The sequence below is a fragment of the Phyllostomus hastatus genome, unplaced genomic scaffold, assembly GCF_019186645.2.
Source record: "Phyllostomus hastatus isolate PE091 unplaced genomic scaffold, TTU_PhHast_1.1 phas_contig_65, whole genome shotgun sequence".
Lineage (NCBI taxonomy): Eukaryota > Metazoa > Chordata > Mammalia > Chiroptera > Phyllostomidae > Phyllostomus > Phyllostomus hastatus.
The window spans coordinates 4,731,216-4,748,111 of record NW_025333932.1 but is presented as its reverse complement, the minus strand read 5'-3'; the positions used below and the strand labels follow the sequence as shown (position 1 = coordinate 4,748,111).

The 16,896-nt window shown below is 33.7% G+C and overlaps 1 protein-coding gene across 2 annotated transcripts in view; it reads right to left on the bottom strand.

Annotated features, from left to right (window-relative positions):
• Positions 1-12,696: 12,696 nt before the first annotated feature.
• CRISPLD1 (cysteine rich secretory protein LCCL domain containing 1) overlaps positions 12,697-16,896 on the bottom strand; it is a 40,068-nt gene continuing 35,868 nt past the window's right edge. For both annotated transcript variants that reach the window (XM_045849452.1, XM_045849453.1), the window contains 2 exons: positions 16,374-16,504; positions 12,697-13,794 (listed from right to left, as the gene is read on the bottom strand). In XM_045849452.1, coding sequence (XP_045705408.1) covers positions 13,743-13,794; positions 16,374-16,504 — 183 coding nt within the window. In that variant the 3' untranslated portion in view covers positions 12,697-13,742. The remainder of the gene's footprint in view (positions 13,795-16,373; positions 16,505-16,896) is intronic.

The window sequence follows — 16,896 nt, the reverse complement described above, 5'->3', positions numbered from 1 at the left end:
CCTGCAAGTGGCATCAGCCTGAGAGGAAGCCATAGCGCCAACCATAGGAATTACTCTGCCCCACCTTGTAGAGCTAAATCAGGCTACTGAGGAGTACAGCTGGAGATTATCTTGGTGATTAAGTTTAACAACTGAAGCAGATATCTGGGAGCTCTGAGGCTTTAGCTGACTTTCCCCCAGGACCAGTGCTGGTAAAATCTTGCATTGTCTGGTCTTTCCACACACACCAAGGTCCAACACAAACAGCCACATGCTATGGATTGCAGATAGCTCCAAATAGGTTGCCCAGAGCCAGGCACAGTCAACATCTGACTAGAGTCTTTATGAATTTACTTAATACATGGAAACAAACACAAAAAGGCAGCAAAAATGGGAAAACAAAGAAACAGGCCCCAAATGAAAAAAAACAAAACAAAACAAGGGAATCCTCCAGAAGATGAACTAAATAAAAAGGAAGCAAGTAATTTATAAATATAGAGTTTAGAGTAATCATTCTAAGGGTACTCAAAGCATGATTAAAGACATAGATATAATAAAAAAGTACTAGTCAGAAATAAAGAATTTGGTATCTGAAATAAAGGATACACTGGAATGGAATAAACAATAATGTAGATGAAGCAGAAGATTCAGTCAGTTGTTTGGAAGACAAGGTAAAAATAAATATCCAAGGAAAGTAGCAAAAAAGAATTAAAAGAATGAGAAGAACTTAATAAACCTTTGGAAGAATATGAAGCATAATAACATCTGCATGATGGGAATACCAGAAGGAGAAGAGAGTGAACATGGGATCAAAAACCTATTTGAAGAAATAGTGACTGAAACCTTCCCTAGTCTAGTGAAAGAAAAAGAGCACAAGTCCAGGAACCACAAGAGTCACAAACATGATGGACCCAAAGAGGCCTACACCAAGACACATAATTAACATAGCAGAGCTTAAAGATAAGAAGAGAATCCTAAAAGTTGCAAGGAAGACAGAAAATTAACTTCAAGAGAGTTCCAATTAGACTGTCATCTGATTTCTCAACAAAAAACATCTAAGGCCAGAAGGAAGTGGTGTGAAATATTTGAGGAAATGAAAAGAAAGTACCTCTAACCCAGGCTATTTTACCCAACAATGTTATCATTTAAAATCAAAGGAGAAATAAGGAGTTTCCCAGACAAGAAAAAGCTAAAAGATTTTGTTAATACCAAACCAGTACTGCAAAAAATGTTAAAGGTCTTGCTTTAAGAAGAAGAAGAAAAAGGAAAACAGTTTAAAAATAAAATTGCAATAAATATGTGTCTATCAATAATCACATTAAATGTAAATAGCTTAAATACTCCAACCAAAAGACACAGAGCAGCTGAATTAATAGTAAAACAAGACCCATATATATGCTGTCTCCAAGAGACCCATCTCATATCAAAAGATACAAACAGATTAAAAGTAAAGGGATGGAAAATTGTATTTCATACACATGGAAAGAAAATAACATCTGGGGTACCAATGCTTATTTCTGACAAAATAGACTTCAAACCCAAGGCTATAGTAAGGCACACACCATAACACTACATAATGGAAAAGGGAACAATGCAACAAGAGGAAATAACCCTAGTAAACTTTTATGCACCTAACTGAGGAGCACCTAAATATGTAAAGCAAATCTTGATGGACATGAAGGGAGAGACAGACAGAAATATAGTCATAGTTAGGGATTTTAACAGCCCATTGATTTCAATGGATAGATCATCCAGACATATAATCAATAAGGAGGCAGCAATCTTAAATGACACACTAGATCAAATGGACTTAATATGTTCAGAGCATTTTACCTCCAAACAGTGGAATATACATACTTTTCAACAGTACATGGAATGTTTTCTATGATAGACCACATATTAGGACACAAAAAACAAGTCTCAATAAAATTTAGAAGATTGAAATCATATCAAGCATTTTTTCTAACCACAATGCTGTGAAACTAGAAATCAATTACTAGAACTCTGAAAAATACACAAAGACATGGAAGCTAAATACAATGTTATTCAAATATGAACGGTCAACAATGAGATCAAGGGAGAAATCTAAAGATACCTTGAAACAAAAGAAAATGAGAACACAAAACTCTGAAATCTGTGGGACACAAGAAAAGTGATCCTAAGAGGTAAATTCATAGCATTATAGGCTTATCTCAAAAAAAAAACAACAACAAGAAAAAGCTCAAATAAGTGAACTAACTTTATACTTTAAGGCACCTGAAAAGGAATAACAAACAAACAAAGCCCAGTGTGAGTAGAAGGAGATAATTAAGAGCAGAAATAAATGAAATGGTGTCTTAGAAAATGAAACAAAAGACCAATGAATCCAAAAGCTGTTTCTTTGAAAAGATAACCAAGGTTGACAAAGCTTTAACCAGACTCATCAAAAAACAAATAGAAAGGACCCAAACAAATAAAATCCAAAATAAAGGAAGAGAAATAACAACCTCACACCAAAGAAATACCAGAGGATTGAAGGAAAATATTATGAACATCTATATACCAAAAATTGCACAACCTGGATGAAGTAGATAAATTCCTAGAAACATACAACATTCCAAAGCTAAATCAGGAAAAATTAGAGAACCTATATAGACAGATTACACCTAGTAAAATTGAAGCGGTAATAAAAAAAAAATCTCCCAACCAACAAAAGCCCTGGACCAGATGGCTCACAGATGAATTTTACCAAATATTCCAGGAAGAGCTAACACCTTTCCTTCTCAAACTATTTCAAAAAATTCAAGAGGAGGAAAAATTCCCAAGCTCATTTTATGAGGCCAGCATTATAGCAGTTCCAAAACCAGATAAAGACACTGTAACAAAAGAAAATTATAGGCCAATATCCCTAATGAAAATATATACTAAAATCCTTATCAAAATATAGCAAACCAAATACAGCAATACATCAGAAAATCATACAACGTAATCAACTGCAATTTATTCTAGGAATGCAGGTTGGTACAATACTTGCAAATCAATAAAAGTGATTCACCACATAAACAAAGTGAGGTATAAAAACCACATGATCATATCAATAAATACAGAAAACAAATTTAATAAAATCTAGCACCTATTTTTAATAAAATCTGTCAGCAAAGTGCAAATGGGGAAGCATACCTAAACATAATAAAGGCCAAATATGATAAACCCACTGCCAGCATCATACTCAGTGGACAAAAACTACTAACCATTGTTCCTCTTATGATAGGGAACAAGACACAGATGTTTGCTCTCACCTCTCTTATTCGACATAGTACTAGAAGTCCTAGCCACAACAATCAGATAAGAAGAAGAAATAAAAGGCATCCAAACTGGAAAAGAATAAGTGAAACTGTCTTCATTTGCAGATAACATAATACTGTACATAGAGGATCCCAAAGATTCCACCAAGAAACTACTAGGACTAATAAGTGAATTCAGTAAAGTGGCACACAAAATTAATATCCAGCAATAAGTGGCATTTTTATATGCCAGTAATGAACTAACAGAAAAGAAAACAATACCAGTCACAATTGCTTCAAAAAGAATAAAATGTCTAGGAATAAATCTAACCAACAATGTAAAAAACCTGTACTGGCAAATTATAAACCACTAAAGAAAAAAATTGAAGAAGATACAAATAAGTGGAAACATATACCATGTTCATGGACAGAATTAATTAATATCATTAAAATGTCCATACTGCACAAAGAAATCTATAGATTCAGCACAATTCCCATCAAGATTCTTTCAAAAATTTATATGGAACCACAAAAGGCCCCACACAGCAACAGTGATCTTGATAAAGAAGAACAAGGTTGGAAGAATCATGTACCTAATGTTAAACTATACTGTAAGGTTAAAGTAATCAAAACAACAAGGTACTGGCATATAAACAGACACATAGATCAATGGAATGGAATATAGAGCCCAGAAATAAACCCACAGCATTACAGTCAATGTTTGACAGAGGAAGCAAGCACATACAGTGGGCTAATGATAGTTTATTCAATATATGGTGTTGGGAAAATTGGACAGATAGCATGCAGAAAAATGAAACTAGACCATCTTCTTACACCATTCACAAGAATAAATTCAAAATGGATTAAATAGTTAAATATTAGACCCCAAATCATAAAAATCCTAGATGAAAACATAGGCAGTAGCACTGGTTGCTATAGATCAGTGGATTGAGCACGGGCCAAGGAAGCAAAGGGTCATAGGTATGATTCGCAGTCAGGGTACATGCTTGGGTTGAGGGCCAGGTTCCCAGTAGGGGGTGCACAAGAGGCAACCACACATTGATATTTCTCGTCTGCTCTCCTTCTCTTCTCCTCTCTCTAAAAGTAAAATAAATAAAATCTTTAAAAAAACCATAGGCAGTAAAATCTCAGACGTTGCTCAAAGCAATATTTTATCTGATATACCACCCCATGGAAGGGAAACAAAGGAAAAAATAAAACAAATGGGACTACATCAAACTAAAACATTTTTGCACAGCAAAGGAGATGCTCCACAAAATAAAAAGACAATCCACGTAATGGAAGAACATATTCACCAATATTTCTGATAAGGGGTTAATATACAAAATTTTAAAGAATTTACAAAACTCAACACCAAAAAAACCCAAGCAGTGTAATTAAAAACTAGGAAAAGGTGCTATGTAACAGTAAAGACTCTAATTTCATTATCTAATTATTCACTGTACTGCCCAACAATAATATGGCAAAAATTCTATTAAATTAAGTCTCTCTCTCTATACACACACACACACACACACACACACACACACACTAGGGAAAGGACCTGACTAGACATTTCTCCAAACGAGACACGCAGATGACCAATAGACCAATAGACCTATGGAAAGATGCTCAATGTCACTAATCATCAGATAAATGCACATTAAAACCTTAATTAGATATAACCTCACACCTGTCAGAATGTCTATCATCAATAAAGCAACAAACAACAAGTGCTGGCAAGAATGTGGAGAAAAGGGAACCCTAGTGCACTGTTGGTGGGAATGTAGGCTGGTGCAGCAACAATGGAAAGCAGTATGGAGATACCTCAAAATTTAAAAATGGATTTGCCTTTTGACCCAGTGACCCCACTTCTGGAGAACCCCAAAACACTATTTTGAAGCACTCCTATGTTCATTGCAGCATTATTTACAATCACCAAGATATGGAAGCAGCCCAGGTGTCCATCAACAGATGAGTGGGTGAAACAACTATGGGACATTTACACAATGGAATACTACTCCATAAAAAAGAAAATGGTACCATTTGAGACAGCATGGAAGGACCTGGGGAATATTATGTTAAGTGAAATAAGTTAAGCAGAGAAAGACAAATACCACATGATTTTACTTATTTGTGGAATCTAATGAACAAACTGAACTAAAAAACAAAATAAAGGCAGGCTCATATAGAGCATAATGACAGCTACTGGATGTGTGTGTGAGGGCTGTTGGTTATAGGGTGGAAGGATGGAGAAAAATGGAAAAAGCTCCCATGGACATGGACAGCAGTGTGGTGATTGCAGGTGCAAGGAAGTATAAGAGGGCTAAGTGGTAATGGAAAAATACAAGAAAAAAATTTTAAAAACATTTACATGTGAAAAACTAATTATGATTCTAGATAACTCATTAGGGGAAAAATAGTCTTTTCAACATATAGTGCTGAGACACTGAATATCCCCAGGCAAAACAGTAAAATTGGACTTCTTATTTATACCATATACAAATATTAACTTAAAATGGATTATAGACCTAAATGTGAGAGCTAACACTATAAAACCCTTGGAAAAGACAATAGAGTGGATCTTTATGACTTCAGTTTAGGAAAAAAACTTCTTAGATATAAAACCAAAATTTCCAGGAAGAAAAGAAAAATTGATAAAATTCAAAACTTTTATTCTTGAAAGAACACCATCAAAAATTGAAAACTCAATCCATAGAATGCGAGAAAATATTTGCAAATCATATATCTATCTGATAAGGGACTTATATTCAGAATATATCAGGAACTCTTACAAATCAATAATAGAAAGACAAATAATCCAATTTAAAAATGAGTAAATGATTTTAATAGACATTTCTCCAAAGGAAGAAAATAGCCAGTCAATACCACAGTGAGATATGATTTCATACCCACCAAGATGCTATTGTTAGAAATGTAGATAATGACAAGTGTTGTCAAGAATATGGAGAAATTGGAGCCCTTATACCTTACTGGTAGGAATGTAAATTATGCAGCTGGTTTAAAAAAACAATTATATAATTATCTGGAATATGTGGTTCCAGAGATGTAATGTATAGCATGATGATTAGAGTTAAAAATGCTATATTGTATACCTTAAATTTGCTAACAGGATAGATCTCAAGTGTTCTCACATGCACACACAAAATAAAATGGTAACTATGAGATAATAGACATGTTAACTACTTTGATTTAGTGATCATTTAGAAATATATGTACATATCAAAACATCAAGTTGTACTCCTTAAACATATAATTTATATTGTCAATATAATATCCTAATAATGCTAAAAAGAGAACAAATAATTAAATACATTGGATATTAACTTTACCATTTATATAATTTATATATATATATGAATTATATGAATTGGGCTGGCCAAAGTTCATTTGTTCAGGTGTGCATTTAAGAAAAACTTATCAAAACTGGTCAATTTTTGTGTAGCTATTTAATATTGAAGATGGAAGAAAGTATGCTTTATTATTTCAAGAAAGGTAAAAACATAAGTGAAATGCAAAGAAGGTTTGTGCAGTGTACGGAGAAGGTGTTGTTATCTGATCAAACGTGTCAAAAGTGATTTGTGAAGGTTTGTGCTGAAGATTTCTCACTGGACAAGGCTTCACAGTCAGGTAGACCAGTTGAAGTGGATAGCAATCAAATATAGACATTAACTGAGAACAATCAACATTATTCTACACAGGAGAGAGCCAACATACTCAAAATATCCAAGTTGATAAATTTACTAGTGAAAATGAAAAATTTGTCTTTTATTTTATGGAAAAAACTAAATGTACTTTTTGGCCAACCCAATATATTTAATAATTATATAAATTCTTAACTATTTATATAAATTAATATATTTAAAACAATAGATTATATCTATTATAATTATATAAATATATAAGTACATTACCTATAAATTAAATTTTTATTTGACATTACTGGAATAAAGTGTCCAGAAATACATACACACACACACACACACACACACACACACACATCAATTGACTTGTAACAGAAATATCATGGTAATTCAATGGGAAAGGATGGTTTTTTTTCCATAATGATGCTTGGAAAATTGGATATCCATGTGGAAAAAAATAAACTTCCACTCTTACATCATATATGCACAAAAATTAACTCAAATGGATCATACAATTAATCTTGAAATATATATATATGCATATATATATAAGGACAAAGGTCTATATAAAATATATTTAAAAATCTTTTACTATTATAAATCAATAATAAAAAAGCAATGAATCTAATTTTAAAATGGGCAGAAATTTTGAATAGATACTTCACAGAGTAGATATACAATGACATGTGAAAAGATGCTGAACAGTATTAAGCATCAGGTAAATGCAAATTGAAACCACAGGGAAATGGCACTACACACATGTTGAATAGTTAAAATTACCTGTAACAAATTTTCTATTTTGTTTTCCATTTCTGCACATCTCTTAAAATTACTACTTTTATACCACACAACAACTTTTAAGCATGTTTTCTTTCTTACTTCCTGGAGTTCAATAACTAACTCTTAGGTATTCTAATCTCTCCTAAGACCTGGCACTTTTCTTGTTCTGTTTCTTTTCTATGCTAGCCTATTCGGGTCTGCCCTGCCTGATCTCAGGAAGCTGTAACCCTCCAAGACTTAGGCTGAGTAAGAGGCCTCCGAACCAGGAGACACTAAGGAGACAAAATATTTCTCTGGCATGAACGCTGCTTGTTCTGTGCCTGGCCCCCAATGCTTGATCAGTTAGCCAATGATGGGTAAGATTTCCCAAGGGAGGAATCATCTAAGACAGGCATGATCACATAGAGGTCTCAGGGAAGGACTTGGGGGGCTGTGGAAATGAAGGGGTGATCCATATCGACCCCTGCTCCCTTGGCTTTGCCAAAGACTGAGTCCTTGTTCTTAGTTATGAGAAATCCAAGTCTCCTGGCTGCCTTTGTCTCCTCTGCCCGACTCAGGCCTGAGGAAATAACAGGGGCGGTGCAGTCCAGACCAGAGTCAGCGGACCCCTGGTGTAATCAGGCCTGTGACATAGAATATGCAAGATCCTGAGATATGCCTGCTGGAGGATGCTCTTGAATTAGAATATGAAGGCACAGGCAGGAAACAAAACTAGCCTTTAAGGTCCTGTAGTCTTTTTAAGTGATAAAACCCCAAACTCTGCCCAGAATCCCAGTGGGAGATCTGCCAGTGCCTTTGAAAGCTACCTATTCCTTTTGATCTTCCCTGCCTGACTGTAATCCACAAACTGTATCTGTATTTTTAATGAAAGCCTGCTTGGGTAGGAGAATGAGGCGCTCTCCACTAGAGAGAGTGGCCATTTCGTACCTATTTCTCCACAGAACTCGGTTGTCTGTGTGTCTGTTTTTCTCGTGTTTCGACGAGCATCTGCAGCAGCGATAGATACCACTGGGCTGGTATCCGTCTCACTAGCCTGTTCTTGTTTTATGAGTATATCTTCTAAACTCCTCTTAAGGATATTAATGATAATATTTTTAGAGATACACTTCTCTGAAATGTCTGTTTCATCTGGTGTCAATTGATGTGATATTTGTGTATCTGCGTATATCAGACATATGTCTGATTATCCTGTGGTCTGTTTGTATATAAATTTGAAGAACTTGTTGGATTAACATAAGTATGTCTTCTTATCAACCTGTTTGCTGAATGAGAAGGGTCTTACTTAACATTGTTTGTGTATGGTGAAATGTTGATAAGTTGGAGTCATTTAAGGAAGGATATGTGGGCAGGTCAAGGTTGGAGAGTAAAGAATAAATTCAGGGAAGCCAATTTAATGGAACCAAGAAAGCTTACTTGCATTACTTCTGTTTATGGCTCTACCATTAGGAAAGGCCCTGATGTCAGCTACAGCCTTCTCTTAGGCAGGCTCTGAACTGCAGATGCATGTGCTCTGACTTAGTCATCACTAGGATTCCAATTGTTATCCATTTTCAGGATATTCATGCTTTTATGAGTATATTTCTTCCTCTTTATCTTTTGAATGAATTGGAGGAGGGGAAATATTTAATCTACTGTTGTGAAAAAGTAGCCCACTGGTTCAAAATCTATAGATTATAAATGTCTAGCAGGGGTGATCTAGCAGGAAAAGCATGGGCTTTGGAATTAGGTGAATGGAGACCATAGAGAAACTCAAGACCCTAGACAGTGTTAATTAAAATGTGTGTTCTAATACATAAGTTTAGAAAAATAATCTTGTCTCACCATTTCCATCACCATTTACCCCCCCACACCCTCTTCCACCTCCACTCACCCCCGACTCACCGCAATCGCCACACTGTTGTCCTTGCTCATGAGTTCTCTTTTTTATCTTTCTTGTTTGATCCCTCCACCCACCCAGTCCCCCTCTACAGTTGTCATCCTGCTCTCTATCTATGAGTCAAATGAACAAGATGAACAAGCAAAATAAAGACAGACACATAGATAGAGGGCATTTTTGCTATAAGCATATCTACAGTGAACAGCTAGTCCATAAGCAAATTGTAGGAACTCAGCATTTTGGGGATGAATAAAAGCAGAAAGTTTCAGGAGGGACTCTATGTTTGTTTATTTGTTTTTCATTATAGTATTTCTAATCAAGTTTTTCTCACATGGATTTAAAAAAATCTTTCTTTTAGGGTGAGTAAAGAGTTCAATTAGGTTGTGATTTTTATATTTCTAATGTTATTTTAATCATTTCTAACACTTTTTAGTATTTATCCTTGACTTACACTTCATTTTTTAATACATGTTGCTTCTTAAAACTGAGCTTGTCAAATATAGCCTTGTATAGGGTCTCTGCTTCTCACCTTCATCAGCATAGTTATAAATGTAATTGAAAATTGTTTTTAATTAGAAAAAAAGTTTTAGTAATTATTGGAAATTTTGTTTTCATAACTTAGTGGTCTAATGCAAAGATGTTTGCTTATTGGCATTGTTCTACACTCTTATTATGTGGAACATGACATAGGAATTGGATGATAAGAGGAAAAGAGTATCTAATTGCTAAGCATAATAATAGAGCTCAAAAAAGTTGGCCTGCCTTTTAAAAATCTCAGACTGATATGATTTAGCCTTTAATTCTAACAAATTAGTGAAAGAGGATCAGATTATTTGGCTAGACTATTTCTTCAGCTACTGAATATTATGGTGCCAGAGCTGAAATGTCACTTCAGATAAGTATTTTAAATTAACCTAAACAATGTAATTCTTTGTTCAATAAATTAGCTTAAATTCCAAATGTGCAGTTTGTTATGTTTGCAAAGGATAGCTCTGTTTCTTTGCTTAGCCCACTCTTCAAAAGAGCTCACATAAAAAAAATATTAGAAATGCTAGAAACATTCAAGTTTTCAAAATACAATATTGAATAAAAAAGCATACACTATAGTACACCAATTATCTAACAGATTAGGAGAGAAAAAATTTTGGGACAATTCTGCTTTGGTTGTAATTCACAGATTACTTTTTATTAGATATAAAACGTTAAAGAAATAATTACAATGTAGTCTGGTAAACTTTGAAAAAATAAATTAAAGATGTTAATATGATCTTATAAGTATTGACCCCTTCTTAAAATACCCATTTAGAATGTTTATCAATCAACTTTCCTTAGCTATAATAATGTATCTTTTGCTCTTATAACATGCAAAAATATTCACTTATTTCATTAAGAATAAAATTAGTGGTTATTGAATACACACTTGGTAATATTGACTGAACACATAGATGGTAAAAAAATTCACTGTGTCTCTGCAGTACAGAGTTCGATAAAGAAAATTACTATTCTCATGGAGCTTATCCTTAAGTTTAAGGAACTAAACATCATACAAGACAAAATTTAAAAAATTAATATGGTCAAATTAAAAGGGCTTATTAAAGAGCACTATTTAATTATTGCCAAGATAATTGCAGGAAAATTCCTGGAGGATTTCACATTTAGTGAAGAATAAGTAGACGAGTATAATAGATGCATAATTTCCGCAAATTAAATAACAATTATAATATCAATAAAAACTAACATATATATTGACCACATATTATGCATTTGATGTTCTTTTAAATACATTATATGTAATATCTCAATTAATTCCTACAGCAATCCTATCAGGTATTATTTATTCCATTTCTCAGGCAGGGTAATTGAAGCGTTGAAACTTGACTAACTCACCCAAGACCAAACCTGTGTAGAAGAGCATAGAAAAGCAATACAAAAGAAGACTACAGTGGCCCCTTAAATGCTTTTATAAGATGGTTTGGTTTTCTTTCTTTTTTTTTAATGAAGTGGGAGGGGTTTAATTGTGCAGCTTGATAATATCAAAACATTCTTATTAAGGCATTAAACTTTACGTTAACTTTTACAGATACTTTCTGGCCATACTTAATCATGAGGGATAAAATAAAGCAAATTCCTCCAGAATTCTCAGAGGTCTGGTGGCAAAACAGGGCTCCAGATGGGAGGAATGTCTGTGACCACTGAGTTGTCAGTTTGGTTTTCTCAAATACTGTAATGGCAACTTATAGAAGAGAGTGATTCCAGTGAAACAAATTAAGGATGCATTGAAAAGGAATGCAGGTGAATAAAAATAGGGGGCTCTAGTTGGAGAGGTTGAAATAGTATGGAAACTTGATGACAAATATCTAAACTAGGAATAATACTAGAGTCCTGAGTAAATTGATGAGGCTTCCCTATTGAGGGAAGAGGTAAGAAACAGAAGATGAATCTGGCTAAAGTTTAAATTTCTATCACACTATTTAAGCAGGTGTAATGCATCTTTTGGGAAAAAAATGTTCCCACAAATTTGCTTTAAGTTTTAAATTTTTTAATGTATTAAGTGCTAAAGTTTTGATTATGTACATTTAAACCATTTAATCCCCGGCCAACACTTGATAACTTATCATGATGTTCATTTTTCAGTTTGCTCTCCAGCAGCTGTTTTCATGAGCGCTTCTTCTCTTCTCTTTTCTTTTCTTTTTTTATTTTGTCTTTTTTTCTTTGTATTATCCACCTGTCTTACTTTCCCTCATCTCTATTCTCCTCCTAAAGACCCAATAATTTACTTTCTAAAAATATTTAAGTATCTATTGTCTTGCTGATTCTTTTATAATTACTTTATAATTTTCAGATTACTTCCTTCTAGTTTAGAAATTAATTTCTCTCATTGTATTCAACTTTTCCCTTAATATAATGCTTCTAAAGTTGTGATTGCTTTCCCTTTCACATACAAATACCTAAATAGTCAGGTCAACTGTGCATGCTTTTGGTACTAAGGATGTTATTTATGTTCATGTCAATAACCCAAATTAGAAGACAATAATTTTGTAGATTTAAAATGAATTCTAAATCAAAATAAGAATTCAAAGGAGACTGAAAATAATACTTTGAAACATGATTATTTTAATATGTTTATGGGAAGAGTAAATTCAGCAGGAAAAAAACAAAACCAAAATTAACATTTTTCAGGTATTAGTCTCAAAGCACAATACATTTTTCACAGAAACAAGTACTGGTATATCACCATTATAGGTACCATAATATGGCAACATTTATACACACAGCCATTTACCATTAGGAAAATCAGTGGCAATGGTGATGCAATATGTTATAATTCATCTTTGTTAAAAGGTTTGCTATAATACTTCCTGGCCTGCAGGAGTATTTGCCAGGATACAAAAGAGGACTTGACGTCAGTGTGAACAATATGCAGAAAGCTTTGGCTGCCCACGCATACCTCACTGTTTATTGAATAATCACTAGGAATGTCACCCTGCCACCACTCTAACTTCATTGCATTTACTATTAAAGCCATTCCTAGAGAATCAAACATTATAATAGACTCATTTGGATATTAAGGAATTACTTTATACAAAATAAGAAGTATAGCATCAGGACTTAATATCCTATATGTTTAAATTTAACAGAAGAGAAAAACTATACACGTAAAAAATGAAAAACAATTTGAGATTATTTGGTGTAGGTAATGGCATACTATTAAACTGGGGAAAATGTAATAACATGGTTTCTTTCATTTTTACAGTTATTATTTTTATCATTATTGTTTTTTAAATATGCCAAATGATTGTCTGAGGGCCATTCACATTCAATGTTTAGATTCATTGTATTAGTGGCATATACAAAGCACCATGTGATATAACATATAAAAGGTAGAACAGTCATGACTATGTAATTAACTGTAGAAATAACTGCTACGAAAATATAGCAATATTCAACACAGGATTTCTAAAACCATTACATATTCATTAATTTTTCCAAAGCTAATAATGTCCCATGCTTTATTTTACAGACTTTGTCTATCAAGATTTATATGTAGTTGGCACTTTAGGTGCAGGGGGGGACTTAAAATAGTTGCTATGTTCTGTACAGTAATTTTACAGTTTTATACAAACTTCAGAAATATGGCATTTAGAATAGTTTTTATGATCCTCTTCCAAGTATTCTATTTCACACAACAGCAAATACTCTGAATGCCTTTCCTCCTGGAGGATTCTGTAAACTGCAAAAATACAAAAAGTATATTGATGTCATCTCCATGTATAATACCTCAATAAATCATTCTTATGACATTCAAGAAAGCAGCTCTATGAATCCAGCTGGCCAACTTTTTAAGGCTACTGTAATGTATAGTTATTGGAAAGCTTGAGTGAGGATAACATAATTAATTCTTTAAATCTTGGTTTTGTGCTGAGCTGCAAGTTCACTAAAGAAACTAAGGCACACAGTGGTAAAATCATATTTTATATAAAACTTCACTGATCCCAGATAATGTTTCATATATTACCACCTTTGATTCTAATAGAGCATAGTTAGCAGCTGTGATTCAGTTTCACTTGGGGAATATGGAGATGCTGCTATTCAGTACTGAGATCTAGGTTTACTTCCTAACTAACATGGTTAAAAATTAACTGCAAGTTAAAGAGATGGTAATATTTAAGCAATATTTTAGACCACTAACATTATCATTTCCTAAGCCTGGCAAAGTTTACATTTTTTGCTATCATACTTATTAATGTTTTAATATCTATAGCTTCACAAAAAGTCTTAGAAAATTTAATGATCAAATCTGAAAGATCTCAATAATTTTTCCATTAAAATGAAAACACACATATAGCACTCAATCTCATTTTGGAGGTATTTTAAAAGAAATTAAAAACAATACAGAATTGTACATTTTACTCCTTAAATTATTTTTATTTTATTTGGCAATATCAGTCAAGGTATGTTTTGTTTAAATGCCTAAAATTTAAAACATATTAATAATACCATTAGTCATTATTTATTTTATAAAAATTATACTTTTGAAGTCTTTATACATTTTGCATGAAGTTTTATTTTCTTAATAATAAAAAAGGTGTTAGGGACTAACACAATGAATTCTAAGGGGAGACAGAATACAATTCCTTTTCTATATTGATTCATGTACAAGGGCAGAATTTTAAAGTTAAAAAAGTATATACAAATATACACACACAGCAAACATACATGCCAGGTTTTATATACAAATAGCCACTCAAAAGCCATTTTATTTGCAGAACACAGATTGACTAAATTCTAGAAATGTGTTTTATTTTTAGGACACAGACTAAGTTCTAGAAATGTGTTTTCTTTGTACACAGTGATAATCCTGGGAAAATGAAGATTTCTGAACCTGAGCTCTGAGACTGACCAGTTAAATGGCCTGGGGCACATCACTTAACCTCTTTGGGTCTCAATTAACATGTCTATAGGTTAGGGCTTATAGAATTGACTTTGTAGGATTGTTTGTGGATCTGAGCTAATATACTTAAAGTGCCCAGAGCATCTGGAAAATTCAGAGCAGATTCTCAAAATAATTATTCTCGGTTTTCTGAGGCTATCACCTATCATCTTATTGTTTTTAAAATAAATTTAGCACTGGCTGGTGTAGCTCTGTGGATTGAGTGTGGGCCTGCAAATTAAAAGGTCACTGGTTTGAATCCCAGTCAGGACACATGCCTGGGTTGAAGGCTAGGTTCCCAGTAGAGGGCATGCGGGAGTCAACCACACATTGATGTTTCTCTCCCTCTCTCATTTCCTTCCCCTCTCTCTAAAAATAAATAAATAAAATATTTAAAAAAATAAATTTAAGAACTAGAACAGGTAAGTAAAAGTATATCACTCAGTTTAGCTTAGAAAACTGTATATCAAAATCTTATAACTCAAGAGTCTACTTTATATAGCATATTTGCTTAAGGAGATAAGCCAGGTTGTAGAGAAGTCACCTTAATGTAGTCTCCTCTGAAAAGAGATGCTAAATATAAATCTCTATTTTTTATGAAGACAGCACCCAGATAGTTTCCTGGAAGGTGAGCTAGATACCCTGCAGGGTATACCCTTTGGTGTCCTTTAAAGAAGTCTTAATATAATGTAAAACTTCCATTACAATTTGAAGGACTCACTAAATATCTAAAAGCTAGGGAGTTCTCTGCATCTAAAAAAAATATATGGGACGTAATATGATTTCCACGAGTACCAGTGAGTTGAAAAGTCACTATGGGTTCTTTTCTTTTAACTTTTATTAACACTTCATAAAGTAAACCGCATGTATTTTCTCAAAATATACACCAAAATATATAATACTCATGAGACAGATACTATGAGATGACCTGAAAGAGTTCATTTATGTCATATTAGCTGCCCAACATCCAATCAAAAAGAAAATTTGGCTCTGGGGAAAATCACTCATTGTTTTTGTCAAATACTTTGTCAGATAACTGGATTAGAGAATTAGTCAGTGCCTTGCTCACCTAGAGAGAATTACATGTAAAAACTTAATCTGGAAATTCAAAAGAGGATAAAACATATTTCCTTATTATAAGATCAATTAACAAAAGAGTGGTTCTGACTTGTAATCCGATTTTCATTTTGATTTTTATAAGCCTGCAGGAGACAGGTACCTCTGGTACTACAGCCTCTACCATCCCTGGAAAACCTACTATTACAATCAGCAAGGGAAATACCTACTGCCTCAGCCACAGAACCTCAAACCCACATGGAAGTGAGTTTGTTGTAAAGCAAGCATAAAAAGATAAAATATAGATATGATTTTAAATTTACCTTTCTGAGGAGACTCCATTCTGAAAAGAAGCGGTGTATGCCTTTCTTTTGTCCACAGGCATAACGTCAACATAACCACCATGATTTCGAACCACCCCAGCGTGCACTGCTGCTCTGCAGATACTGGACAGCTGAGGGGACAAGGGAAAACCTGCCCTTAGGAAATTCCCGCTGAACTCATCCAGCTTACTTTCCTGCTGCGCTGAAGTCACTGACAGGTCTCTATGTGAATTCTCAGTGAGCAGCTACAGGATGATGTTTTGTGAATAAAGGAATGTTTCAAAAATCGAAAAGTTAAAGCCACTTCTGAGCAAGTATGAAGGCAAAGCTTAAGAGTCACTGCAGTGCTAAAATTCCCCTTACCATCTAATGTAGCAAACACATGCCAAGACAAATAGCAGGCTTTTTCTGTTGTGAAAGCAACAAAATGCAAATTGGTTCTTTTTATTATTTAGTTTCAGCCTTTGTTAGTCCCTACTGGAGTCATTCTGACCTAATGTTCAGTTCTGACTCCTAGACAGCT